Source organism: Salvelinus namaycush, chromosome 8, assembly GCF_016432855.1.
Source record: "Salvelinus namaycush isolate Seneca chromosome 8, SaNama_1.0, whole genome shotgun sequence".
Taxonomy (NCBI): domain Eukaryota; kingdom Metazoa; phylum Chordata; class Actinopteri; order Salmoniformes; family Salmonidae; genus Salvelinus; species Salvelinus namaycush.
In genome coordinates this window covers 26,935,118-26,962,520 of record NC_052314.1, presented here as the reverse complement: position 1 = coordinate 26,962,520, position 27,403 = coordinate 26,935,118, and the positions used below count along the sequence as shown (strand labels likewise).

The 27,403-nt window shown below is 42.3% G+C and overlaps 1 protein-coding gene across 3 annotated transcripts; it reads left to right on the top strand.

The window, feature by feature from the left end:
• The first annotated feature begins 1,610 nt into the window (after positions 1-1,610).
• On the top strand, positions 1,611-18,453 carry LOC120052569 (F-box/LRR-repeat protein 5-like). Of its 3 annotated transcripts, XM_038999552.1 has the most exons (11): positions 1,611-1,755; positions 2,955-3,170; positions 4,956-5,051; positions 5,917-6,109; positions 6,601-6,783; positions 6,947-7,072; positions 9,167-9,315; positions 11,212-11,294; positions 11,411-12,100; positions 12,259-12,407; positions 17,099-18,453. In XM_038999552.1, the coding sequence occupies exons 1-11, from the start codon at positions 1,672-1,674 to the stop codon at positions 17,173-17,175; spliced, it is 2,046 nt and encodes a 681-aa protein (XP_038855480.1). In that variant the 5' UTR covers positions 1,611-1,671; the 3' UTR covers positions 17,176-18,453. The 3 variants fall into 3 exon arrangements, with proteins under 3 accessions (XP_038855480.1, XP_038855481.1, XP_038855482.1); XM_038999553.1 differs by lacking the exon at positions 2,955-3,170; XM_038999554.1 differs by lacking the exons at positions 1,611-1,755; positions 2,955-3,170 and adding an exon at positions 4,388-4,744.
• Positions 18,454-27,403: the final 8,950 nt, after the last annotated feature.

Below are 27,403 nucleotides of genomic sequence, written 5' to 3'. Positions count from 1 at the left end.
ATAGAGATCCTATTAAATTATTAGCTACACGGAACAAAAATATAAATGCAACATGCAACATTTTCAAAGATTTTAGTGAGTTGAAGTTCATATATGGAAATCAGTCAATTGAAATAAATTCATTAGGTCCTAATCTATGGATTTCACATGACTGGGAATACAGAAATGCATCTGCTGATCACAGATACCTTTAAAAAAAAAGTAGGGGCGTGGATCAGAAAACCAGTCAGTATCTGGTGTGACCACCATTTGCCTCATGCAGACACATCTCCTTTGCATAGAGTTGATCAGGCTGTTGATTGTGGCCAGTGGAATGTGGTCCCATTCATCTTCAATGGCTGTGCAAAGTTGCTGGATATAGCGGGAACTCGAACACACTGTCGTACACGTCGATCCAGAGCATCCCAAACATGCTCAATGGATGACATGTCGGGTGAGTATGCAGGCCATGGAAGAACTGGGGCATTTTCAGCTTCCAGGAATTGTGTACAGATCCTTGCGACATGGGGCTGTGCATTATCATGCTGAAAGATGAAGTGATGGTGGCGGATGAATGGCACAACAATGGGCCTCAGGATCTCGTCACAGTAGCTCTGTGCATTCAAATTGCAATCGATAAAATGCAATTGTGTTTGTTGTCCATAGCTTGTGCCTGCGCATACCATAACCCCATCACCACCATGGGGCACTCTGTTCACAACGTTGACATCAGCAAACCACTCGCCCACAAGATGCCATACACGCTGTCTGCCATCTATCCGGTACAGTTGAAACCGGGATTCATCCATGAAGAGCACACTTTTCCAGCATGCAGTGGCCATTGAAGGTGAGCATTTGCCCACTGAAGTTGGTTATGACGTTGGTTATGACGCTGAACTGCAGTCAGGTCAAGACCCTGGTGAGAGCGATGAGCATGCAGATGAGCTTTCCTTAGATGGTTTCTGACAGTGGGTACAGAAATTCTTTGGTTGTGCAAATTCAGTTTCATCTGCTGTCAGGATGACTGGTCTCAGATGATCCCGTAGGTGAAGAAGCCAGATGTGGAAGTCTTGGTCTGGCGTGGTTACACGTGGTCTGTGGTTGTGAGGCCTGATAGACGTACTGTGAAATTCTCTAAAACAACGTTGGAGGCGGCTTATGGTAGAGAAATTAACATTCAGTTATCTTGCAACAGCCCTGGTTAACATTCCTGCAGTCAGCATGCCAATTGCATGCTCTCTCAACTTGAGACATCTGTGGCATTGTGTTGTGTGACAAAACTGCACATTTTAGAGTGGCCTTTTACTGTCTACAGCACATGGTGCACCTGTGCAATGATCATGCTGTGTAATACATTTCTTGAAATGCCACACATGTCAAGTGGATGGATTATTTTGGCAAAGGAGAAATGCTCACTGACAGAGATGTAAACAAGTGTGTTTTTGAGTTAAGATTTATGTGCGTATGGAACATTTCTGGGATCTTTTATTTCAGCTCATGAAACATGGGACAAACACTTTACATGTTGCGTTTATATTTTTGTTCAGTGTAGTATTCTAATTCCTAATTCCAACGCCACCGAATCTGTCACATGACAGTGGAGTGCGCATGCCCATTCTGACTTCACCAATGCTAAGCTAACCAGTTAGCTAGCGTGCAACGTCAGTGCTGACTAGTGTTTATGGAGTAAGGATGGCACCTTTTCCCGACGAGGTGGATGTTTTTACTGGCCCACATTGGCGAATGAAACAGTTGGTAGGACTTTACTGCGAGAAGGTGTGTATGGAGGAATATGAATTGAGAATATGCTCAAAAAGCTAGCTATCGTCTGCTGCTATCGCAGTGGTTTAGCTAGCCTGAGAAATGGGTGTGTTTTTGGCATAGTTTTTGGCATTAGTTAGCTACAGTATATCAGTCGCTGGCTAGTTGGGAAAGGTCTCAACCAGTTTCTTAGCAAGCTAACCTAGCTAGGTAATGACAGGATAGCCAGTGTAGCTAACTTGGCTATTTAGTAGGTAACAAACACTTTAGTTCTAGCTAGTTACGTGGCTGCCGAAGACGAGTCTGAAGTTTTCTAGCCCTTTTGTTATGCAACACGATATCTTAGCTAGCTAGCTAGCTAAACCATTACAGTGTGGCTAGCTAGTTAATATTGTTTTCCCTTTACCTAACGTCATAACATGGCATGAGCAAAACACAATACAATTCATGCATAACTTAGCTAGCAAGCTAAGTTACTTTGTGCCCATCCAAGCAATGAACAGCGGAATGAACGGTTCTGCGGGCATTAATCAATCAAATGTATTTATAAAGCCCTTTACACCAGCAGATCTCACAAAGTGCTTATACAGAAATCCAGCCTAAACCCCCAAAGAGTAAGCAAGGAATGCAAATGTAGAAGCACGCTGGCTTGGGAAAAACTCCCTAGAAAGGCAGGAACCTAGGAAGAAAACTAGAGGAACCAGGATCCAAGGGGTGACCAGTCCTCTTCTGGCTGTGCTGTGTGGAGATTATAAGAGTACAGATCCAGATCGTTCTTTAAGACGTCAAATAATAATCAGTGGTTATAGAGGGCAACATGTCAGCAACTCATGAGTAAATGTCAGTTGGCTTTTCATAGCCAAGCACTCAGAGGTCGAGACAGTAAATGCGGTGGAGAGGGAGAGAGCAACAGGTCCGGTACAAGTTAGCACATCCAGTGAACATGTTAGGGTTCCATTGCCGCAGTTAGAACAGCAGAAACTGGATCAGAGTATGACCATGCAGACTGGGGACAGCCAGGAGACGCATGATCCTAGGGCTCAGGTCCGCCGAGAGAGATGGGAGAATTAGAGGGAGCATACCTAAGGTCACGTTAATGAGGCTTAGTTCCACTCATACAGGCATGTCCACAGTTCTGTTGCTATGGTTGTGTGCAGGTATGCTATTACGATCTGAGAAACTTTGACATGTTATTTATTTCCTTTATACCACAGCTGTCACAGACCAACTTCTCCAACAACAATGACTTCCGCTCATTTCTTCAGTCACTGTGTGCCACCTTCAAGGAGTTCAAGATGCACGAACAGATTGAAAACGAGTGTATCATCGGCCTGTTGCAACAGCGCAGCTGCACAGTGTATAACGTGCACTCCGATAACAAGCTCTCAGAGATGTTGTCCCTGTTTGAGAAAGGGCTGAGAAGCGTTAAGGTGACTCCACTAATGATATCAGCAAAAGTACTGCCACCAACATAACATTTATGAAGACTCACAAATAATACCTTTTGCTCCTTGGACTTTGTGTTGTGTATCACTGAGTCATGTCTGCACTGAAATGATAGCCTATCCCTGTAGTGATTCAGCCTTCAGACATGTCATTTTAACAACAACACGTTGTTGGATAAGGAAGGTCTTGGTTTCCTGTAACTGAGAAACGCTCAACACTGTTCTCTTATATCGAGGCGGAGTTTAGTTTTGATAACTGGTTGCGGGATTTACTAGCAACAATGTTGAGTCACCATCAGTCGAGTCTTGTAAAAATGTCAATTCTGAAAACACTTACCTGTACCTTTGTTTGTCCTGTACAGCTACAGTCCTTCTGTTTAGCGAATACAACCACCGACCTTTTCGTCGTTGCTTGTACTTACTATCCGGTATCCTTGGGATCTCCCAACCCTAAACCCTAACTTTAACCCCTAACCTTAACAACTTAAACTTAAATGGGGTAGGGACGTCCCAAGGATTCCGGATAGCACAGACCCAATTGCATCTCGGCTTACGTAGTACGAGCAACAAGGAAAAAGTTGGCGGTTGTAGTCGCTAAAGGTTAATTAAAAGTATGAATTTCAGCACCCCGCGGAAGGACTGCAGTTGTATTGGACAAACATAGGTATAGGTAAGTGTTTTCAGAATTTACATTTTTACAAGAATCGACTGATTGTGGCTCAAAGATGTTGCTAGCAAATCCCGGGAACAGTTAACCAAACTCATCTCCGTCTCGATATAAGACAACTGAGTTGAGCGTTCCTCAGCTAGGTTTCCTGTTACCTTTTTTATTTTTTACCCCTTACATTAGTGAAACTGGTGTTTCTAAACTCAACACATGATTGAACAATAATAATTATGCCTCAATTCCTTTAAAGGGAATCTGTTCAATTCTTGGCATTATTTTGGAAAAGCCTAAATGGACTTTCCTGACCTGCAAAACGTCAGTTTTAGATTTTGGTTGGTCGTTTTACTGATCAGGAATGACCTTATAGCCTCTCCTCGTTATGCTGATTGTATACAGTAGCCTATATTTGGTGTTAGGAGGAGCTGTATTTTGTAGCTTGTAGGGAGCACCAAGCAGGACACAAATTGCATGGGCCTGTGAACATTACAGGGAGACTCTGTTTATAGATGCCACAAGCTGTTTTGAGAGAGAGAGACTGCTGGCCTATTTTGGTTCCAGGCAGAATTGTTTCTGTGACCCGGTTCCGGAGCTTTTGGAGACAAATGTTGTAGCCATGTACAAACAAGAAATGGCCTGTCCTGGATGGTGCAATTGTGTACATTTTAACATCTGCTTTGAGTCTGTCCCAATCATAATCTGCTCTTACCAAACGGTGGAATTTCCTTTGTAAGAGCAGAATTTGGAAATCTGTACTTGGTCTTCAACCAGGACAGGAAATGTTTTAATTTCAGCTCAGATAAACAAGACTTTGTTTAATTGTTTGTAAATGCAATTATAATACTTTTTGGTTAAGTCTCTGCAGATTCATCAATGGAATATTGGATGAAAAAAAGTTACGGGTGGTATTTTTCAGTTTCGCCTGTTAATAATTTTCTTATCCTACAAGTGAAAGTATTTGTTAGAGTATTTTATTGGTCTGTTCACTCTTGAGTGTTACGATTGTGTGGTTTGATTTGACTGAAGCTGAGGATTGATGGCATTTATTTAAGTTGGGTGAATGACAGTCAGTCGTGTATGATGTCATGATTACGATATAATTGCAGAGCGAGTATGAGCAGCTGAACTATGCCCGGCAACTGAAAGAGCGACTGGAGGCATTCACACAGGACTTCTTACCCCACATGAAGGAGGAGGAAGAGGTATGATTAAATAATGTAATAATTAAGTTGAGGTATTCGGATGTAGGACTTACTGTGTAAATGATTAGGTCACACTTTATTTGGATAGTCCATCTGTTGATCCTCTACATATGGTCATACGATCAAAAATTGATCTGTTGATAAGCAACTGCTTGCTAAGGTTAGGGTTAGAATAAGGGCTAAGTTTAAGATAAAGGTTAAGGTTACTAGATGGACTATCCAAATAAAGTGTTACCAATTATTAATACATGTTTGTTATATAGTGTTCTGTCCATGAATGGGTACTGTCACAAAACCCATAACTAGCCTACAGATATTGTTGCACTCACTTTTAGTGGTCCTAGGCCTAGTTACATGGTCTGTAACCTGAATGAATGTGTGCATTTGTGAGAAATAAGAGTATGTGCCCAGCTCTGTCTTGACTCCTTTGGGTCGGCGAGCACAAGCGGTTTATTAGTTGTTCAGATAGTAACGAAAATAACGTACAAAACCGAAACCTATAAACAGGCATGCCCAAACTAGACTCAAAATCAAACGAAAAGCCTCATGGCTGCCAAACAAACCCAGCAGCATCAAGGCTTGTAAACTGGGACACTGACTGACCATCACCCTAATTGTCAGCACATGATGTGCTAATCAACCAGACTCAGCATCTGGACAAGGATGCTGCTGCCTCCTGGGGGAATGGAGTGTGTGGAAGTGTAATCTGGATAGTGTGTTTTGTCTATGTCCTAACAGTAACCTTCCCTCCATATCTTAACAGTACCAGCAAATAAGATATTCTGTTCAACTGTTGGTCTTTTTGTCTAGCTCATAATAATGGATTGCTTTATATGTGTTTGTTATGTAATGGGGTCTATTCCAGGTGTTCCAGCCCATGCTGATGCAGTACTTCTCCTATGAGGAGCTGAAAGACCTCAAGAAGCAGGTGATGGCACAGCACTGTAGCCAGCAGCGATGGGACTGTGCAGCAGAAGTGCTGAAGGGGCTCAGTCTGTGGAGCCAGGCAGAGGAGCTGCACAAGGCCTTCAAGTATGCTGACCACGAGAAAACTGATGGTGAGTCACAGACCCCTTTATTGCTTTCTCTAGAGTGCACACCTACATCTTGGTGACGGCTATGATTCACCTGTATTCTCCCCAGCATACACAGCCTCCTCCATATGACATCTATCGCCATGCAATCCCTTTACCTAATATCTCCTTCCGCAACACACTTCTCAACTTCAACTTAGTCATAACTACGCTATATTGGAGGATGTGGTCAGTACATTAGGAAATGTGTTGGCCAAATTTCCCAGAACCAAATGTTTGTCGAGGTGTGGCTTTAATGCTTACCAAAACCATTTCTACAGACGGCTGAATCACACTTCTGTTTCTGTGTTATTGCTGTGGTCTAGCAATTATTCTTATTCTTTTTACCCCGAACTGTAGAGGAGCATTACTTAAGTAACTTTTCATAAGCACTTGAGTTCAGTATGTATTGTACACTACACGACTATTTAAAGAAAAAAAAAGAATACAAATAAACTCTGGTTATCAATCCTCAGAACTAGAGAAAGAGCTGTGCTCCACCCACATCTCCCAGCTACCTACAGAGATCCTGCTGCATCTGTTCCGCTACCTGGGTCCTGAGGACCTGTGTCACTGTGGCCAGGTGTCCTCAGCCTGGTCCGACCTGGCCAAGACCGGCTCTCTGTGGAGGCACCTCTACCCTGTACGCTGGGCCAGAGGTACAGAGATATCAGTGTTGACCTTTTATACTTTTATCCTCACTGATGGTGAAGCAGTCAACACTGTAAAAGCTGCCAATAAAATATTTTGACACTTGTTTTTCCTCTTAAAGAAATAAGACACTGATAAGAAATAAGACAGTGCCATTTGTCTGTTTCCCAGGGGATCACTATCGCGGCCCCCCAGCTGATCTGAATCAGGAACCGGATGAGGAGTGGGTGAAGAGTCTGCAGGATGAGGGCAAGGCCTACCAGGAGTGGGATGAGGATGCAGATGTGGATGAGTCTGGTGAGCTCTTTCAGCCTCCTAACTAGAGGTCGACCGATTAATCGGAATGGCCGATTTAATTAGGGCCAATTTCATAACAATCGGTAGTTTTGGACTGTAGTCTTTATTTTATTTTTTTACACCTTTTATTTAACTAGGCAAGTCAGTTAAGAACACTTATTTTCAATGACGCCCTAGGAACGGTGGGTTAACTGCCTTGTTCAGGGGCAGAACGACAGACTTTTACCTTGTCAGCTCGGTGATTCGTTTTTGTAAACCTTACGGTTACTAGTCCACCGCTCTAACCACCTGCCTTACTTTGCACTCCACGAGGAGCTTGCGTGGCAGGCTTGACTACCTGTTACGCGAGGGCAGCAAGAAGCCATGGTAAGTTGCTAGTTAGCATTAAACTTATCTTATAAAAAACAATCAATCTTAACATAATCACTAGTTAACTACACATGGTTGATATTACTAGTTTATCTAGCGTGTCCTGCGTTGCATATAATCGATGCGGTGCCTGTTAATTTCTCATCGAATCACAGCCTACTTCGCCAAACGGGTGTGGATTTTAACAAGCGCATTTGCTAAAAAAGCACTGTCGTTGCACCAATGTGTTCCTAACCATATACATCAATGCCTTTCTTTAAAATCAATACACAAGTATATATTTTTAAACCTGCATATTTAGTTAATATTGCCTGCTAACATGAATTTCTTATAACTAAGGAAATTGTGTCACTTATCTTGCGTTCCGTGCAAGCAGTCACAGTATATGCAGCGGTTTGGGCCACCTGGCTCGTTGCGAACTGTGTGAAGTCCATTTATTCCTAACAAAGACCGTAATTAATTTGCCAGAATTGTACATAATTATGACATAACATTGAAGGTTGTACAATCTAACAGCGATATTTAAACTTAGGGATGCCACCCGTTAGATTAAAATACGGAACGGTTCCGTATTTCACTGAAATAATAAACATTTTGTTTTCGAAATGATAGTTTCCGGATTTGACCATATTAATGACCAAAGGCTTGTATTTCTGTGTGTTATTATGTTATAATTAAGTCTATGATTTTATATTTGATAGTGCAGTCTGACTGAGAGGTGATAGGCAGCAGCAGGCTCGTAAGCATTCATTCAAACAGCACTTTCGTGCGTTTGCCAGCAGTTCTTCGCTGTGCTTCAAGCATGGAGCTGTTTATGACTTCAAGCCTATCAACTCCCGAGATTAGGCTGGTGTAACCGATGTGAAATGGCTAGCTACTTAGCCGGGTGCGCACTAATAGCGTTTGAATCGGTGACATCACTCATCACTTGAAGTAGTTGTTCCCCTTGCTCTGCAAGGACCGCGGCATTTGTGGAGCAATGGGTAACGATGCTTCGAGGGTGGTTGTTGTCGATGTGTTCCTGGTTCGAGCCCAGGTAGGGGCGAGGAGAGGGACGGAAGCTATACTGTTACACTGGCAATACTAAAGTGCCTATAAGAACATCCAATAGTCAAAGGTATATGAAATACAAATGGTATAGAGATAAATAGTCCTATAATTCCTATAATAACTACAACCTAAAACTTCTTACCTGGGAATATTGAAGACTCATGTTAAAAGGAACCACCAGCTTTCATATGTTCTCATGTTCTGAGCAAGGAACTTAAACGTTAGCTTTTTTACACATATTGCACTTTTACTTTCTTCTCAAAACATTTTGTATTTGCATTATTTAAACCAAATTGAACATGTTTCATTATTTATGAGGCTAAATTGATTTTATTGATGTATTATATTAAGTTAAAATAAGTGTTCATTCAGTATTGTTGTAATTGTCATTATTCCAAATAAATGTTCAAAATCGGGTATCGGCTTTTTTTGGTCCTCCAATAATCGGTATCGGTGTTGAAAAATCATAATCGGTCGACCTCTACTCCGAACGGTGTCAACCCCAGTCAGTCTAATGTGTTTGTCAGGAGTACATCTAAAGGATTGATCCAGGGAAAATGCATAGCTTGATTGAAGTGACAGTGTTTACAGATTTGGATGAACTGTTAGGGCGGTTTTCCGGACGTCTTGTCCTATTACCTCATCTCTGGTGTACCCATTTTCTCCCTTGTTTAGATGAGACTTGTGAAGACTCATTGGCTATAAGCTCAGCTCAGAGGGAGAAGATGCTACTGAATGAAATGATCCAGAACCTTCTGCCAGCTGTGGGTTCCTCTGTCAGGTCCATCGTTCTGGCCTACAGCTCTACGGTCTCCAGTAAGATGGTATGAATATTTATGATCATATGCCTAGAACATCAATAAAGCAGTGCTACTAATACAAAGCTTCCTATTCTCTAAGTAATGAGAGAAGCTGGCGTGTGAATGAAGGATGTTTCAGACTGACTAGGCTCTACATGGCAGAGTGTAGGTTAATGATCTGTATGTATACAGTACCAGTCAAACATTTGGACACCTCCTCATTACAGGGTTTTTCTTTATTTTTGACTATTTTCTACGTTGTAGAATAATAGTGAAGACATCAAAACTATGAAATGACACACATGGTATCACGTAGTAGCCAAAAGAGTGTTACACAAATGTTTTATATTTGCGATTTGCCTTGATGACAGCTTTGCACACACTTGGCATTCTCTCAACCAGCTTCATGAGGTAGTCACCTGGAATGCATTTCAATTAACAGGTCTGCCTTAAGTTAATTTGTGGAATTTCTTTCATAATGCATTTGAGCCAATCAGTTGTGTTGTGACAAGGTAGGCGTTTATGCAGAAGATAGCCCTATTTGGTAAAAGACCGGGTCCATATAATGGCAAGAACAGCTCAAATAAGCAAAGAGAAATGACAGTCCATTACTTTAAGACATGGTCAGTCAATCCTTCAAGTGCAGTAGCAAAAACCATCAAGCGTTATGATGAAACTGGCTCTCATGAGGACCACCACAGAAAAGGAAGACCCAGAGTTACCTCTGCTGTAGAGGATAAGTTAATTAGTTACCAGCCTCAGAAATTGCAGCCCAAATAAATGCTTCAGAGTTCAAGTAACAGACACATCTCAACATCAACTGTTCAGAGGAAACTGCATCAATCAGGCTTTCATGGTCAAATTACTACAAAGAAACCACTACTAAAGGACACCAATAATAAGAAGAGGCTTGCTTGGGCCAAGAACCACGAGCAATGGACATTAGACCAGTGGAAATCTGTCCTTTGGTCTGATGAGTCCAAATGTGAGATTTTTGGTTCCAACCGCTGTGTCTTTGTGAGACGCAGAGTAGGTGAACGGATGATCTCCGTATGTGTGGTTCCCACCATGAAGCATGGAGGAGGTGGTGTGAGGGTGCTTTGCTGTTGACACTGTCTGTGATTTATTTAGAATTCAATGCACACTTAACCAGCATGGCTACCACAGCAATCTGCAGCCATATGCCATCCCATCTGGTTTGTGCTTAGTGGGAGCATCATTCGTTTTTCAACAGGACAATTACCCAAAACACACTTCCAGGCTGTATAAGGGCTATTTGACCAAGAAGGAGAGTAATGGAGTGCTGCATCAGATTCATGGTGGGGTGGCAGGTAGCCTAGTGGTTAAAGCGTTGGGCCATTAACTAAAAGGTTGCTGGATCGAATCCCTGAGCTGACAAGGTAAGATATCTGTCGTTCTGCCCCTGAACAAGGCAGTTAACCCACTGTTCCCCGGTAGGCTGTCATTGTAAATATTCATTTATTCTTATCTGTCTTGCCTAGTTAAATAAAGGTTCAGTATTTTTTTTATTTATTATCATTTGACCTGTCCTCCACAATCACCTGACCTCAACCCAATTGAGATGGGATGAGTTGGACTGCAGAGTGAAGGAAAAGCAGCCAACAAGTGCCCTGCATATGTGGGTACTCCTTCAAGACTGTTAGAAAAGCATTCCAGGTGACTACCTCATGAAGCTGGTTGAGAGAATGCCAAGAGTGTGCAAAGCTGTCAAGGCAAAGGGTGGCTACTTTGAAGAATTTAAAATATAAAATATATTTTGATTTGTTTAACTGTCATTTCATAGTTTTGATGTCTTCACTATTATTCTACAATGTAGAAAATAGTAAAAATAAACAAACTCTTGAATAAGTAGGTGTGTCCAAACTTTAACTGGTGCTGTATGTGTGTCTGCTGCCATAGGTGCGTCAGCTCCTTAGTCTCTGTCCTAATCTCACCCACCTGGACCTCACTCAGACTGATGTCACAGACTCCGCCTTTGACAGGTATGCCATCCATAGCCAGACCAATTATGCTGAAGACTACAGGGTATGATTAACTATTGAACTTGTCTCTCTTCTCCCCTAATTGATTTGATTTCTTTTCACTTCTTTTCTGTCAGTTGGTCATCTCTGGGGGCATGTCCGTATCTTGAGCACCTGGACCTTTCAGGCTGTGAGAAGATCACTGACCACACCCTGAAGAAGCTGTCCACCTCTCAGAAACGATCTGACCGGCAAGCCAAGCTTCTGAAGAGCCTGCCTCCCATCAGTCTGCTGGACGAGCGGAGCCTCCGTTTGGCGGGGGGCAGCCGGCAGGCCCTGATCTTCAAGCGGCGTACGGGGAGACGGTTCAGCAGCCCCTCCAGGGTCTGGGTCCTGGACCCTTCGGAGCTGGCCGACATCGAGGATGCAGCAGAGTGGAACCGCCGCGGGGGAGTGTCTACCCCTGAGGGGCGAGGCTTTGTGGCGACGAAGCCAGGAGGTTCGTGTTGCTGCAGGAGGAGTAGGAGGCGGGGCCTCAGGACAAGCTATAGCACCTCCTACTGGCAGCAGCAGTATGGGCTTGGGGAGGCCTGCTGTGGCCATTCAACCTGCTGCACTGGTGAGATGGCCCTGAGGACTTATGGAGGGCTGCAGTGTTTGTCTTACACCACCAGGGGCAGTGCAGGCGCAGAGTTTTGGACTAAATGCTCCTCTGGGGGCCAGCGGTGCCTGGAGCTTTACAACAGAACTGATCAGTCAGACGCTCGGCGCTCGCTGAGATTCCTCAGCCTCTCTGGATGCTATCGGGTTACAGACCTGGGCTTGAGGTAAAACTGCTTGGGATGCTGCGCTTCAAAGAAACGACAAACATGCATATGTATTATACCTGTGGATAAATTCTGTACATTTTTTTTGGTTTACTGATATTGACTGTGAGTAGGTACAAATGATTGTGTATTATATACTCTAAGTGTGTGTGTTTCAGGGCGCTGTCTCAGCGTGGAGGTCTTCCTCTCCTGGAGCATCTGAACCTGTCTGGATGTCTCCTCATCACTGAGGTTGGGCTACAGGAGCTGGTGTCAGCTTGTCCTGCCCTCAATGATGAACACTTCTACTACTGCGACAACATCAACGGTAACGCACACACACAAAACGCACAACATTAGGGAAAACTGGGAAAACACCCTCGTATCAGGCAACGTATTCATACAAGGATATGAGTGATGCACAATTTTATACATTTCTTGAATTTAATTTATTTTACAACACAAAACGACCACATGTGGACACAAAACGACCACATGTGGACACAATGCATTTAAAATGATTGGGGATGCCACAACAACGTTTAACAACGTACTTCCATTGTGGTCTTCTTATTAACGATTATGTAGAGTAACCCTTTTTTCCCCCAATTTCTGTCTAAAATTACATATCTAACTGCCTGTAGCTCAGGACCTGAAGCAAGGATATGCATATTCTTGATATCATTTGAAAGGAAACACTTTGAAGTTTGTGGAAATGTGAAATTAATGTAGGAGAATTTAACACATATCTGGTAAAAGATAATACAAACAAAAAAACATGCGTTTTAAAATGCAAGAGAAAGGCCATAATATCATATAGGAGTTTAGGCCACCAGATGGCAGCAGTGTGTGTACAAAATGTCAGACTGATCCAGTGAATCATTGCAATACTGCACAATATTTTCTATCAAGTCTGCCCAAATATGCCGAATTGGACAATTGATACGTTTTCAAGTACATAACTATAGAGATCATACAAACATGATATGGTAATACAATATATAAGCTTACACACTCCTAAATAATGTCATACATGATGGATATTTAGCTTCCCTAAAGAAAAAACACTAACCTTCACACATCTAGATGGTCGAGCGGGGTGGGTGTGGAGCCAGAGACAGCAGGGGTTGAAATTGTAGAACCCAGTTCCTACATTTGAATATAAAATTTTATTTTATCAAATAAAACTATGCTACATTTTATGTCTGGGACCCTCAGGATAACAAGTCAGAGCAAGATTACTGAATATTAGACAGTGCAGTTAGATTAACAGGAATTGAAGCTTTCTGCCCATATAAGTCATGTCTATGTCCTGGAAAGTTTGCTGTTACTTACGTCATTCTAGCCACATTAGCGCACATTAGCAACAACTGTCCCGGTATAGGGACAACGATCCTACGGGATCCTTAAGAGGTTTTAATAAAACTAAGAAATTGATTATAACGCTATTGTAGAGTTCGTTCATGTATTGTGCCTACTCATGGTGAAGACTGGTGCTCATGCTGGCAAGTAACAACCCATGTGAGTTAGATCAGGGGTTCCCAAATGTTTTTGCTTCGAGACCCACCAATTGAGGTGTCTGAGTCGCAACCCACCATAAGGGTTGAGCACTGAAAAAACATACACTGACCAAGAATAAGTAAAAAAATATAATCTTGGCAGCGGAGAGAACATTTAGCAGTTTTAAAGCAAATTTCCTGCAATTCTGAACATTTTGGCATGGAGCTGAAAGAACATTTAGCTGTTTTTAAGCTAGTATCCTGCATTCTACGCATTTTGACATGGCTAATGCTGTGTTGTGCTCTAACATTGATTTTGTTATAATGGGGGTCTGATTGTCTAACTTATTTTGTTGATTGTAAGTTCTGAAAGATTATTGGCAATTACACTGAAAAATGTTTTTCCTCAAGAAATTGTATTTAAACAAATCTATAAAAATGCTATGCACAAAAAATGTTATCCTGCGCCTCTCTGAGGCATGTAATGCCAGGTCATTTAGTTTTGGCTGTGGATTGTATTAAAGGTGCAATATGCAGAAATCACTCTGCCATTTCCTGGTTGCTGAGATTCTAATAGTTTGTCTAATTTTAGTTTGTGACAAAACAAGCAATGTATAGTGTAGAGAATATTTTTACCATTTAAACCGCTGTGAAATATCTTTTCAATAACAGAAAATATTGGATTTTCAGCTGTTTTGAAGCTGGTGTACCAGTATATATACACCTGTTCTGAAAGGCCCCAGAGTCTGCAACACCACTAAGCAAGGGGTACCACCAAGCAAGTGGCATCATGAAGACCACAGAGCTTTCCAAACAGGTCAGGGACAAAGTTGTGGAGAAGTACAGATCAGGGTTGGGTTAAAAAATATATCAAACTTTGAACATCCCACGGAGCACCATTTTAAATCCATTATAAAAAAATGGAAAGAATATGGCACTACAACAAACCTGTCAAAACTCACGGACCAGGCAAGGATGGCATTAATCAGAGAGGCAACAAAAAGACCAAAGGTAACCCTGAAGGAGCTGCAAAGTTCCACAGCAGAGATTGGAGTATCTGTCCATAGGACCACTTTAAGCCGTACACTCCACAGAGCTGGGCTTTACAGAAGAGTGGCCAGAAAAAAGTGACTACAAAATATCTCAAAGGTTACCTGTAAACTTTGCCAAAAAATTTCTAGCTACTTTTGTAATACAACTTTAGGTATTTTTTAACGTTAATAATCGATAAAATGGAAGACGGGATGATCTGTGTTCAATACAGGATTAAAACCAACTATAGCCAGCTTTCTGGTCACGCGCTTCTATCTAACAGGACACTTAATGTGACTTTACCTCAACCAATTTCTCAAGACTGTTGACATCCAGTGGAAGCGGAAGGAACTGCAAGCAGGTCCCTTAGAAATCTGGTTTCCCAATGAAAACTCATTGAAAAGTGACCTCAAAACAATCAATGGTTTGTCCTCGGGGTTTCGCCTGCTAAATAAGTCCTGTTACACTCACAGACATGATTCAAACAGTTTTAGAAACTTCCAAGTGTTTTCTATCAATCTACTAACAATATGCATATCTTCTGGGGATGAGTAGCTGCAAGTTGAATTTGGGTATGCTTTTCATCCAAATGTGAAAATTCTGCCCCCTATCCTAGAGAAGTTAAAGAAAAAAATAACCAAACATGTTTGTTGTTCGCCAAAAGGCATGTGGGAAACGCTATGTCTGGCGCAAACCCAACACCTCTCATCACCCAGAGAACACCATCCCCACAGTGAAGCATAGTGGTGGCAGCATCATGCTGTGGGGATGTTTTTCATCGGCAGGGACTGGGAAACTGATCAGAATTGAAGGAATGATGGATGGCGCTAAATACGGAAATTCTTGAGGGAAACCTGTTTCAGTCTTTCAGAGATTTGAGACTGGGACGGAGGTTCACCTTCCAGCAGGACAATGACCCTAAGCATACTGCTAAAGCAACATTTGAGTGGTGGGCCTAGTCAAAGCCCAGACCTCATTCCAATTGAGAATCTGTGGTATGACTTAAAGATTGCTGTACACCAGCGGAACGTATCCAACTTGAAGGAGCTGGAGCAGTTTTGCCTTGAAGAATGGGCAAAAATCCTGGAAAATCCGGGGCGACTCCGAGATGCTGGCCTTCTAGGCGGAGTTGATAAGAAAATGCCATATCTCAGACTGGCCAATAAAAAGAAAAGATTAAGATGGGCAAAATGATAGACACTGGACAGTGAAACTCTGCCTAGAAGGCCAGCATCCCGGAGTCGCCTCTTCACTTGACGTTGAGACTGGTGTTTTGCGGGTACTATTTAATGAAGCTGCCAGTTGAGGACTTGAGGCATCTCAAACTAGACACTAATGTACTCGTCATCTTGCTCAGTTGTGCACCGGGGCCTCCCACTCTTTCTATTCTGGTTAGGGCCAGTTTGTGCTGTTCTGTGAAGGGAGTAGTATACAGCGTTGTATGAGATCTACAGTTTCTTGGCAATTTCTCGCATGGAATAGCCTTCATTTCTCAGAACAAGAATAGACTGACAAGTTTCAGTAGAAAGTTATTTGTTGCTGACCATTTTGAGCCTGTAATCGAACCCACATGCTGATGCTCCAGATACTCAACTAGTCTAAAGAAGGCCAGTTTTATTGCTTCTTTAATCAGGACAACAGTTTTCAGCTGTGCTAACATAATTACAAAAGGTTTTTCTAATGATCAATTATCCTTTTAAAATGATAAACTTGGATTAGCTAACACAACGTGCCATTGGAACACAGGAGTGATGGTTGCTGATAATGGGCCTCAGTACGCCTATGGAGATATTCCATGAAAAATCAGCTGTTTCCAGCTACAATAGTCATTTACAACATTAACAATGTCTACACTGATCAGAAATACAATTTTATGTTATTTTAATGGACAAAAAATGTGCTTTTCTTTCCAAAACAAGGACATTTCTAAGTGACCCCAAACTTTTGAACGGTAGTGTATATAACTCGCATTTCTATGTGAATTTGGTCGCAGGATTAAAGAATCTCTCTATGGGGCTTATCCGGAAAGACTAATAATGAATGTGCTTTGATAACCCTCTGTTATAACAATCATACCTAACCTCACCTGGCTGTCCAGCACATTTCCCAGTGTAAGTTATGTAACAGTCCTGCTGATCTTGTGAGGTGCAAGGTAAGTGGGCCTTTAGGTAGCTAGTCGGCGAAATACATTTACTGTTAAGTGTCACAACTTAATGTTTAACTCCATAGTGTAAACAGTACCTTTTGACATTGTTTCTTAACCAGTCGGAAGAGTGGGCGGTAGCCCTACTTGGGAGGAGTTACATTTCCTGTTAATAGGTGCATTGGTTTTAACTTGACCAGGCCATTGGAATTTGAGACCATTCCATTGGCCCTGAAGTGCAAACTCCGCCCAGCCGGCGCACCGGCAAGGTAAAACGAATGGGCACAGCAGTACATAGCCTATGAGTGAGTGATTGACTGTTCTGACTGTGGCCTCTCTCTGCAGGTCCCCATGCTGATACGGCCAGCGGCTGCCAGAACCTGCAGTGTGGCTTCAGGGCGTGCTGCCGCTCTGGAGAGTGACCTTTGACCTAACCTTACTCTTTATGAAACCCCCCCACCCCCATCTGCACTTTAATCCTCACCTGGGAACATGCCATTCATTGTATTTTGTCACTTCAGATAGTTTCTACATGAAATGTTAAGTAAAAAGTAGATTCCTGACATTGCCATTTCTATCTGTATTTCTTGGAAACACATTAATTTAGAAAATAAAATATATGGGTGTTGGATGAAGTATCTGCAAATGTATATTCTGGTTACTTATTTTTGTGGTTTTGAGAAGGTGATTTGTTTTACACTTATGTTTGAGTTGCAAAAAAGCAGATGGTATACGTGAGTACTTGTTTCTGTACAACCGGTATCCTGTCGTTTCTGACTAGTTCCACCTCCTCTGCTCCTACTTGCTTGTTTTAGATCACCAGTTTGCGATTACTGTAGTCTTACTTGGTTTATTGAAAATAGAGAAGTCAGGAACATCAGATTATTCACTGTTGTGATGTGAGGTCCCTTCGTAGGAAAATAAGCACCCACTAAATGATTTATTATTACACACAGCTGACATACATTTTAAAATATACATTTTTGTTGTAAATAGTGGTGATTCACACGGTGGAAGATGCTGTTGCAGCGTAATGGGGTTTGTCAGTGACGGTTAAGAATCTGAGGGTGCTGCACATTTCACTACCAGAGACCACACACATACACATTCAACAAAGTTTAAAATGGTATATTGGTTGTGGTCCTCTTAACAATTTATGTATATTAATAAAACAGAAATGTATGATAACGCTATTGTAGAGTTCCTTCATGTAGTGTGCCCACTCATGGTGAAGACTGGTTCTTATGCTGGCAAGTGGCAACCCATGTGAAGTTAGATCAGGGGTTCCAACACTTTTTTTTGTTTTGAGACCCAGGTGTCTTGAGGCGCAACCCACCATTGAGCGGTGTGAAAACATACACTGACCAAAGAATGAGTCAAAAATTATCTTGGCAGCAAAGTTTTAAAGCTAATTTCTTGCAATTCTATACATTTTGGCAAGGAGCTGAAACAACATTTTGCAGTTAAGATAATTTCCTGCAATTTTAAGCATTTTGACATGGCTAATTGTGTTCTTGTGCTCTTACATCATAACAAAATCAATGGGAGCCTGATTGTCTAGGTTTAATTTTGTTGATTGTAAGTTCTTAAAGATAATGGGCTATTCTAAAAAAATATTTAGGTCACCCTGGTGGTCAGTTAACTGGTAGAATTGTGTCAGATGGGTACAGGCATTTTAGGAATAAAGAGTTATTGTGGTTTCTGGCTGCAGTATCTCTGATTTCAACCTTTAAAATGTCTTTCACAATCCTTATTTTTTTCCTTTGTGGCTGGAAACATTAGATTGTTCTGATTTAATATTTACTTAAGTATTTTCCCTTTGTCACTGTTCTTCACTGAATCAACGGTAAGGACTGTGAAATTCACCCACATTCACATAAGCACTCCCAGGGCAGAGGGTTACAAAACAATCAGATATAGAATGAACAAATGGAGCCATTTTGAAAAATAGTCCCTACTTTGAAACCCACTGTGATTGCTATACATAGCACATCCATTGTCAGGAGACAAATAGCCAGTTCGAACAATCTGCATGAGAAGTTCTATTGGTTATGTGCAATTTCAAAAGCAGAACAATAAAATTAACTTGGATTTTAAAAAGTGTTGCTGTATGTGTTAGAGGATTCAAACAATAGTAGTATTTCACATAATTAAGCAATAAGGCACGGAGGTGTGGTAAATGGCCAATATACCACAACTAAGGGCTGTTTATCACGATGCAACGCGGCGTGCCTGTATTCAGCCCTTAGCCGTAGTATATTGGCCATATCCAACAGACCTCTGAGGTGCCTTATTGCTATTATAAACTGATTACCAACATAATTAGAGCAGTAAAAATAAATGTTTTGTCATACCCATTGTATACAGTCTGATATACCACAGCTATCAGCCAATCAGCATTCAGGACTAGAACCACCCAGTTTATAAAGTTCATTATAAACTGGGTGGTTTGAGCCCTGAATGCTGATTGGCTAAAAGCCATGGTCTTTTTAACGCCTCAAATTACGTTGGTAACCAGTTGATAATAGCAATAAGGCAACTCTGGGGTTTGTGGTATAGGGCCAGTATACATATGTAACGGATGTGAAATGGCTAGCTAGTTAGCGGGTACGCGCTAGTAGCGTTTCAATCAGTTACGTCACTTGCTCTGAAACCTATTAGTAGTGTTGCCCCTTGCTCTGCAAGGGCCGCGGCTTTTGTGGAGCGATGGGTAACGACGCTTCGTGGGTGACTGTTGTTGATGTGTGCAGAGGGTCCCTGGTTCGCGCCCGTGTCGGGGCGAGGGGACGGTTTAAAGTTATACTGTTACATTGGTGCCGTGACCCGGATCACTGGTTGCTGCGGAAAAGGAGGAGGTTGAAAGGGGGGTGAGTGTAACGGATGTGAAATGGCTAGCTAGTTAGCGGGTACGCGCTAGTAGCGTTTCAATCAGTTACGTCACTTACTCTGAAACCTATTAGTAGTGTTGCCCCTTGCTCTGCAAGGGCCGCGGCTTTTGTGGAGCGATGGGTAACGACGCTTCGTGGGTGACTGTTGTTGATGTGTGCAGAGGGTCCCTGGTTCGCACCCGTGTAGGGGCGAGGGGACGGTTTAAAGTTATACTGTTACACATACATACAGTGGGAAAGTATTCAGACACATTGACTTTTTCCACATTTTGTTATGTTACTGCCTTATTCTAAAATTGATTAAATTGTTTCCCCAAACCTCAGTCTACAAACACTACCCCATTTCTGGAGTTTCTCTCATTCTTCTCTGCAGATCCTCTCAAGCTCTGTCAGGTTGGATGGGGAGCGTCGCTGCACAGCTATTTTCAGGTCTCTCCAGAGATGTTTGATCGGTCTCAAGTCCGGGCTCTGGATGGGGCCACTCAAGGACATTCTGAGACTTGTCCCGAAGCCACTCCTGCGTTGTCTACGCTATGTGCTTAAGGTCGTTGTCCTGTTGAAGGTGAACCTTCACCCCAGTCTGAGATCCTGAGCGCTATGGAGCAGGTTTTCATCAAGGATCTCTGTACTTTGCTCTGTTCATCTTTCCCTCAATCCTAACTAGTCTCCTAGTCCCTGCCCCTGAAAAACATCCCCACAGCATAATGCTGCCACCACCATGCTTCACTGTAGGGATGGTGCCAGGTTTCTGATAAGAGAATTTTGTTCTCCATCTCTTTAGTTTATATAGGTAGTGTCCTCTGATAGTCTTGGTGGTAGCCACTGATACCTCGTGTCATTACGGATCCTCTACTATCTCTTCTATCTCTTTAGTTTATATAGGTAGTGTCCACTGATAGTCTTGGTGTCACTGATACCTCGCGTCATTTACGGACCTTCTAATATATTCTCTAATATTCTTTAGTTTAGTTTGGTACTGCAGATACCCGGTGTCATCACGGACCCCCTTCTACTGCTTCCTAGGTGGCTCTTCACCCAATTCCTTCCCTTTATTTGCATAGAATACTTCATTCCCTTTAAAACTTTTCTCTACACAAAATTCTAAAGATAGGTCACCGGGTAAGAATGCCCTCTACGGGAATTTAAAATCAACACCTAAACTACACAAAAACAATAAAATATATTTCTGAATGTAGCGCAAGCGTCAATTCCCCAAATTCGTGAATAAAGCGTTACTGACCTTCTCGTAGACTGGGAAAAGCAATGTAATTTGGATCTCTTCACCACCTCTGTCGTGTACCAGTTCACCACTGGGAGGTCAGGTCTTTGTCTTACGGATCCTGGATCCGCCCGTGCACGGTTTACAGCAGTTCCTTGGGACGACAGAGGCAGGTATTGAGATCCGGCTCCGAATGACCAATTGATAAGAGAATTTTGTTCTCCAGGTACATAACCCAATTTAATTATATTACTCAGTCTGCAAACCAGAATTTGTAAGATCCTGGTCGAATGAAACAGATGGAGGCCCAGCTAAAATAGATAGTCAAAAAGGTTTATTCACGGGAACGTTCTAAAGTTAAGAATACAAAACAATACATTTTATACTGACTTCTCACGCCCACACATTCACACAACCATACGCACACACATACACACAAACAGATGCACACACATACACACAAACAGACGCACACACGTCTTGCTACCCAGCCGACAGAGATTAGTGACCTTGTCCTTGAGACGTACTCCCTGTTCTCTCCAAAATCTCTAGTCAGGTCGGCACCAAGCTCAGACAGTCTGTGTTTACAATACCATAAAGACATATTGTCTTTACTCTAATTCTGACTAGGACTACACATTTATTGATTATGATTTTATACATTCTAATCAATTCCATACAATTATATGTTTCAGGGCGGAATAAACTTCAGTTAGTGCTAAATACGGCTGCCAGAATCCTGACTAGAACCAAAATATTTGATCATATTACTCCAGTGCTAGCCTCCCTACACTGGCTTCCTGTTAAGGCAAGGGCTGATTTCAAGGTTTTACTGTTAACCTACAAAGCATTACATGGGCTTGCTCCTACCTATCTTTCCGATTTGGTCCTGCCGTACATACCTACACGTATGCTACGGTCGCAAGACGCAGGCCTCCTAATTGTCCCTAGAATTTCTAAGCAAACAGCTGGAGGCAGGGCTTTCTCCTATAGAGCTCCATTTTAATGGAATGGCCTGCCTATTCATGTGAAAGACGCAGACTCGGTCTCGAACTTTAAGTCGTTATTGAAGACTCATCTCTTCTGTAGGTCCTATGATTGAGTGTAGTCTGGCCCAGGGGTGTGAAGGTGAACGGAAAGGCACTGGAGCAACGAACCACCCTTGTTGTCTCTGCCTGGCCGGTTCCCCTCTCTCCACTGGGATTCTCTGCCTCAAACCCTATTACAGGGGCTGAGTCACTGGCTTACTGGTGCTCTTCCATGCCATCCCTAGGAGGGGTGCGTCATTTGAGTGGGTTGAGTCACTGATGTGGTCTTCCTGTCTGGGTTGGCGCCCCCCCTTGGGTTGTGCCGTGGCGGAGATCTTTGTGGGCTATACTCGGCCTTGTCTCAGGATGGTAAGTTGGTGGTTGAAGATATCCCTCTAGTGGTGTGGGGGCTGTGCTTTGGCAAAGTGGGTGGGGTTATCCTTCCTGTTTGGGCCTGTCCGGGGGTATCATCGGATGGGGCCACCTGACCCCTTCTGTCTCAGCCTCCAGTATTTATGTTGCAGTAGTTTATGTGTCGGGGGGCTAGGGTCAGTCTGTTATATCTGGAGTATTTATCCTGTCTTATCCGGTGTACCTGTGTGAATTTAAGTATGCTCTCTAATTCTCTCTTTCTCTTTCTTTCTTTCTTTCTCTCTTGGAGGACCTGAGCCCTAGGACCATGCCTCAGGACTACCTGGCATGATGACTACTTGCTGTTCCCAGTCCACCTGGCCGTGCTGCTGCTCCAGTTTCAACTGTTCTGCCTGCGGCTATGGAACCCTGACCTGTTCACCGGACGTGCTACCTGTCACAGACCTGCTGTTTTCAACTCTCTAGAGACAGCAGGAGCGGTAGAGATACTCTCAATGATCGGCTATGAAAAGCCAACTGACATTTACTCCTGAGGTGCTGACCTGTTGCACCATCGACAACTACTGTGATTATTATTATTTGACCATGCTGGTCATTTATGAACATTTGAACATCTTGGCCATGTTCTGTTATTATCTCCACCTGGCACAGCCAGAAGAGGACTGGCCACCACTCATAGCCTGGTTCCTCTCTAGGTTTCTTACTAGGTTTTGGCCTCTTTAGGGAGTTTTTCCTAGCCCCCGTGCTTCTACACCTGCATTGCTTGCTGTTTGGGGTTTTAGGCTGGGTTTCTGTACAGCACTTTGAGATATCAGCTGATCTAAGAAGGGCTTTATAAATACATTTGATTTGATGAACTGTCCTGTTACATAACAATCACCTTTTGGAACAGTGAGCTCATTCTGACATCGCATGCATAAAAAACTCATGCTGGGGCATCTCTCTCTCTCTCTCTCTCTCTCTCTCTCTCTCTCTCTCTCTCTCTCTCTCTCTCTCTCTCTCTCCCAAACCAAACCAAGCTTTTCCAAACCTCCCATCCTTACCCACCCTTGCCCACCTGAACCAAGCTTGTCCCACACTGTCGCCATTGTCACATTACTACAACACAAGCTAGCTAACATTGTCACACTACAACAACAAAAGCTAGCTAGCATTACTAGCTTTAGCGTGGGAAAACTACTGCTTGCGCCACTAATTATTTTATCTTGCGCATTCAGTAGAAGGCTTAGACATGTCACTTTCTTTTTTAAATGGTCCCACCCATTGCAAGTCAAAATGTGACTGGTTGCTTCCACTGTCACTCCAAAATTCTGCTCTAATAGAGTTGAATGGCAAAGGCCTTCTGCCCAGCTTCTGAATGCCTAGCCAATGAATGGCTGAGCTAGCTAGCTAGATTTTTCTACCCAGAGAATAACAAAAAAATTACGAAAAGAAAATAATATATCTTTCGTCTCTCTGTGTTTAACCATTTTCTTTTAATTCACAAGAGGCGTTATGTATCTGAACGAGTGAAACAGCATCTCTCTGACTCAGTATGTGTAGGCCATCTATCTGATGCTGTCTGTTGTATGACATTGTTGCCAACCGTAGCATTGAATGCAAGGGAAGCCATTTGGCTTCTCTTGATAAAAAATAAACAATAATAATAATAGACAATCAGCGTTGAGCTAAACTGAGTGAGTTCAACTGTGAATGGTCCTGGTCTCCCCCCCACACATCCCTCATGTCTGTACAGATTTATTTCCATTTTTATGAGGTAACAGCTCCTCCATACTCACCTGCATCATTTTTATGTGATGAGAGAAGCAATATTCTCTGATGGTAAACAAGATAACAGGAACATAAATTCTTCAAAAATTATTGAAATCATGCCAAAAAACACATGGGGAAGATTTCAACACATACTGCTCTCAATCAGCTGGACCAGACCACAATGATAATCTATGGGTAGTAGAATTAGATGACTTGATTACGTGGCTGCAGAGTCAGACTATTTGCCATATCTCTAGTGTTTTGCTGGGATATTATAGAGAGAGTGAAGGGTAATGATTGTGCTGATAGGGACAAACTGGTTTATTACAGTCAGTTTCCAATGATAACTTTAACATGTGTTACATTACACTCTCGGTATTGAGCATTTATATCATATATTCTAAAATGTGTTACATTACACTCTTGGTATTGGGCATTTACAGTTGAAGTCGTAAGTTTACATACACTTAGTTTGGAGTCATTAAAACTCGTTTTTCAACCACTCCATACATTTCTTGTTAATAAACTATAGTTTTGGCACGTCAATTAAGATATCTACTTTGTGCATGACAGAAGTAATTTTCCAACAATTGTTTACAGACAGATTATTTAACTTATAATTCACTGTATCACAATTCCAGTGGGTCAGAAGTTTACATACACAAAGTTGACTGTGCCTTTAAACAGCTTGGAAAATTCCAGAAAATTATGTCATGGCTTTAGAAGCTTCTGATAGGCTAATTGACATAATTTGTGTCAATTGGAGGTGTACCTGTGGATGTATTTCAAGGCCTACCTTCAAACGCAGTGCCTCTTTGCTTGACATCATGGGAAAATCAAAAAAAATCAGCCAAGACCTCAGAAAAAAAAATTGTGGACCTCCACAAGTCTGGTTTATCCTTGGGAGCAATTTCCAAACGCCTGAAGGTAACACGTTCATCTGTACAAACAATAGTACGCAAGTATAAACACCATGGGACCACGCAGCCATCATACTGCTCAGGAAGGAGACGTGTTCTGTCTCCTAGAGATAAAAGTACTTTGGTGCAAAGGATCTTGTGAAGATGCTGGAGGAAACAGGTACAAAAGTATCTATATCCACAGTAAAACGAGTCCTATATCGACATAACCTGAAAGGCCGCTCAGCAAGGAAGAAGCCACTGCTCCAAAACCACCATTAAAAAGCCAGACCATGGTTTTCAACAGTATGGGGACAAACTGTTTGGCCATATTGACCATCATTATGTTTGGAGGAAATAGGTGGAGGCTTGCAAGCTGAAGAACACCATCCCAACTGTAAAGCACGGGGGTGGCGGCATTATGTTGTGGGGTGCTTTGCTGCAGGAGGGACTGGTGCACTTCACAAAATAGATGGCATCATGAGGGAGGAAAATTATGTGGATATATTGAAGAAACATCTCAAGACATCAGTCAGGAAGTTAAAGCTTCGTCGCAAATGGGTCTTCCAAATGGTCAATGACCCCAAGCATACTTCCAAAGTTGTTGAAAAATGTCTTAAGGACAAGAAAGTCAAGGTATTGGAGTGGCCATCACAAAGCCCTGACCTCAATCCCATAGAAATTTTGTTGGCAGAACTGAAAAAGCATGTGCAAGCAAGGAGGCCTACAAACCTGTGTTATCTGTGTTAACTAACCTCCAGACAAGCTTCAAAGCCATACAACTCTCCTTCCGTGGCCTCCAACTGCTCTTACATACAAGTAAAACTAAATGCATGCTCTTCAACCGATCGCTGCCCGCACCCGCCCGCCTGTCCATCATCACTACTCTAGACGGTTCTGACTTAGAATATGTGGACAATTACAAATACCTAGGTGTCTGGTTAGACTGTAAACTCTCCTTCCAGACTCACATTAAGCATCTCCAATCCAAAATTAAATCTAGAATCGGCTTCCTATTTCGCAGCAAAGCATCCTTCACTCATGCTGCCAAATATACCCTCGTAAAATTGACTATCCTACCGATCCTTGACTTCGGCGATGTCATTTACAAAATAGCCTCCAACACTCTACTCAGCAAATTGGATGCAGTCTATCACAGTGCCATCCGTTTTGTCACCAAAGCCCTATATATTACCCACCACTGCGACCTGTATGCTCTCGTTGGCTGGCCCTCGCTTCATATTCGTCGCCAAACCCACTGGCTCCAGGTCATCTATAAGTCTTTGCTATGTAAAGCCCCGCCTTATCTCAGCTCACTGGTCACCAAAGCAGCACCCACCCGTAGCACGCGCTCCAGCAGGTATATTTCACTGGTCACCCCCAAAGCCTACTCCTCCTTTGGCTGCCTTTCCTTCCAGTTCTCTGATGCCAATTACTGGAACGAATTGCAAGAATCACTGAAGCTGGAGACTTATATCTCCCTCACGAACTTTAAGCATCAGTTGTCAGAGCAGCTTACCGATCATTGCACCTGTACACAGCCCCATCTGTAAATAACCCATCCAACTACCTCATCCCCATATTATTTTTTTGCTCCTTTGCACCCCAGTATCTCTACTTGCACTTTCATCTTCTGCACATCTATCACTCCAGTGTTGAATTGCTAAATTGTAACTACTTAGCCACTATGGCCTATTTATTGCCTTACCTCCATTATCTTACCTAATTTGCATACACTGTATATAGATTTTTTTTCTATTGTGTTATTGACTGTACGTTTGTTTATTCCATGTGTAACTCTGTGTTGTTGTTTGTGGCGCACTGCTTTGTTTTATCTTGGCCAGGTCGCAGTTGTAAATGAGAACTTGTTCTCAACTGGCCTACCTGGTTAAATAAAGGTTAAATATTTTTTTAAATAAAAAATAAATAAAAACCTGACTCCGTTACACAAGCTCTGTCAGGAGGAAGGGGACAAAATTCACCCAACTTATTGTGGGCAACTTGTGGAAGGCTACCTGAAACGTTTGACTCAAGTTAAAAAATTTAAAGGCAACGCTACCAAGTACTAATTGAGTGTATGTAAGCTTCTGACCCACTGGGAATGTGATGAAAGAAATAAAAGCTGAAATAAATAATTCTCTGCTATTATTCTGACATTTCACATTCTTAAAATAAAGTGGTGATTCTAACTGACCTAAGACAGGGAATTTTTACTTGGATTAAATGTCAGGAATTGTGAAAAACTGAGTTTATATGTATTTGGCTAAGGTGTATGTAAAGTTCTTCCTACTTCAACTGTATATCATATCTCTGCACTGGCTGTATAGTACTTGTGCCTTCAACACTAATATTATTCAACTCTAATACTATTCAATACTTTGAAAAGAGAGTACAGGGTAGATTCATTACTGACTGAGTGCATATCATTAATTGTATTAATGAAACATCACTTTGAGATACTTAGACATTTTTCTCCAAACAAACATTGTAAA

What these genes read in the sequence shown, in the direction of transcription:
- LOC120052569 (XM_038999552.1), top strand. Translation starts at nt 1,672, where the DNA reads ATGGCACCTTTTCCCGACGAGGTGGATGTTTTTACTGGCCCACATTGG. An exon ending in TGACCACGAGAAAACTGATG is followed by an intron (nt 6,110 to 6,600) that starts GTGAGTCACAGA and finishes ATCAATCCTCAG; the next exon opens with AACTAGAGAAAGAGCTGTGC. An exon ending in CTACTGCGACAACATCAACG is followed by an intron (nt 12,408 to 17,098) that starts GTAACGCACACA and finishes CTCTCTCTGCAG; the next exon opens with GTCCCCATGCTGATACGGCC.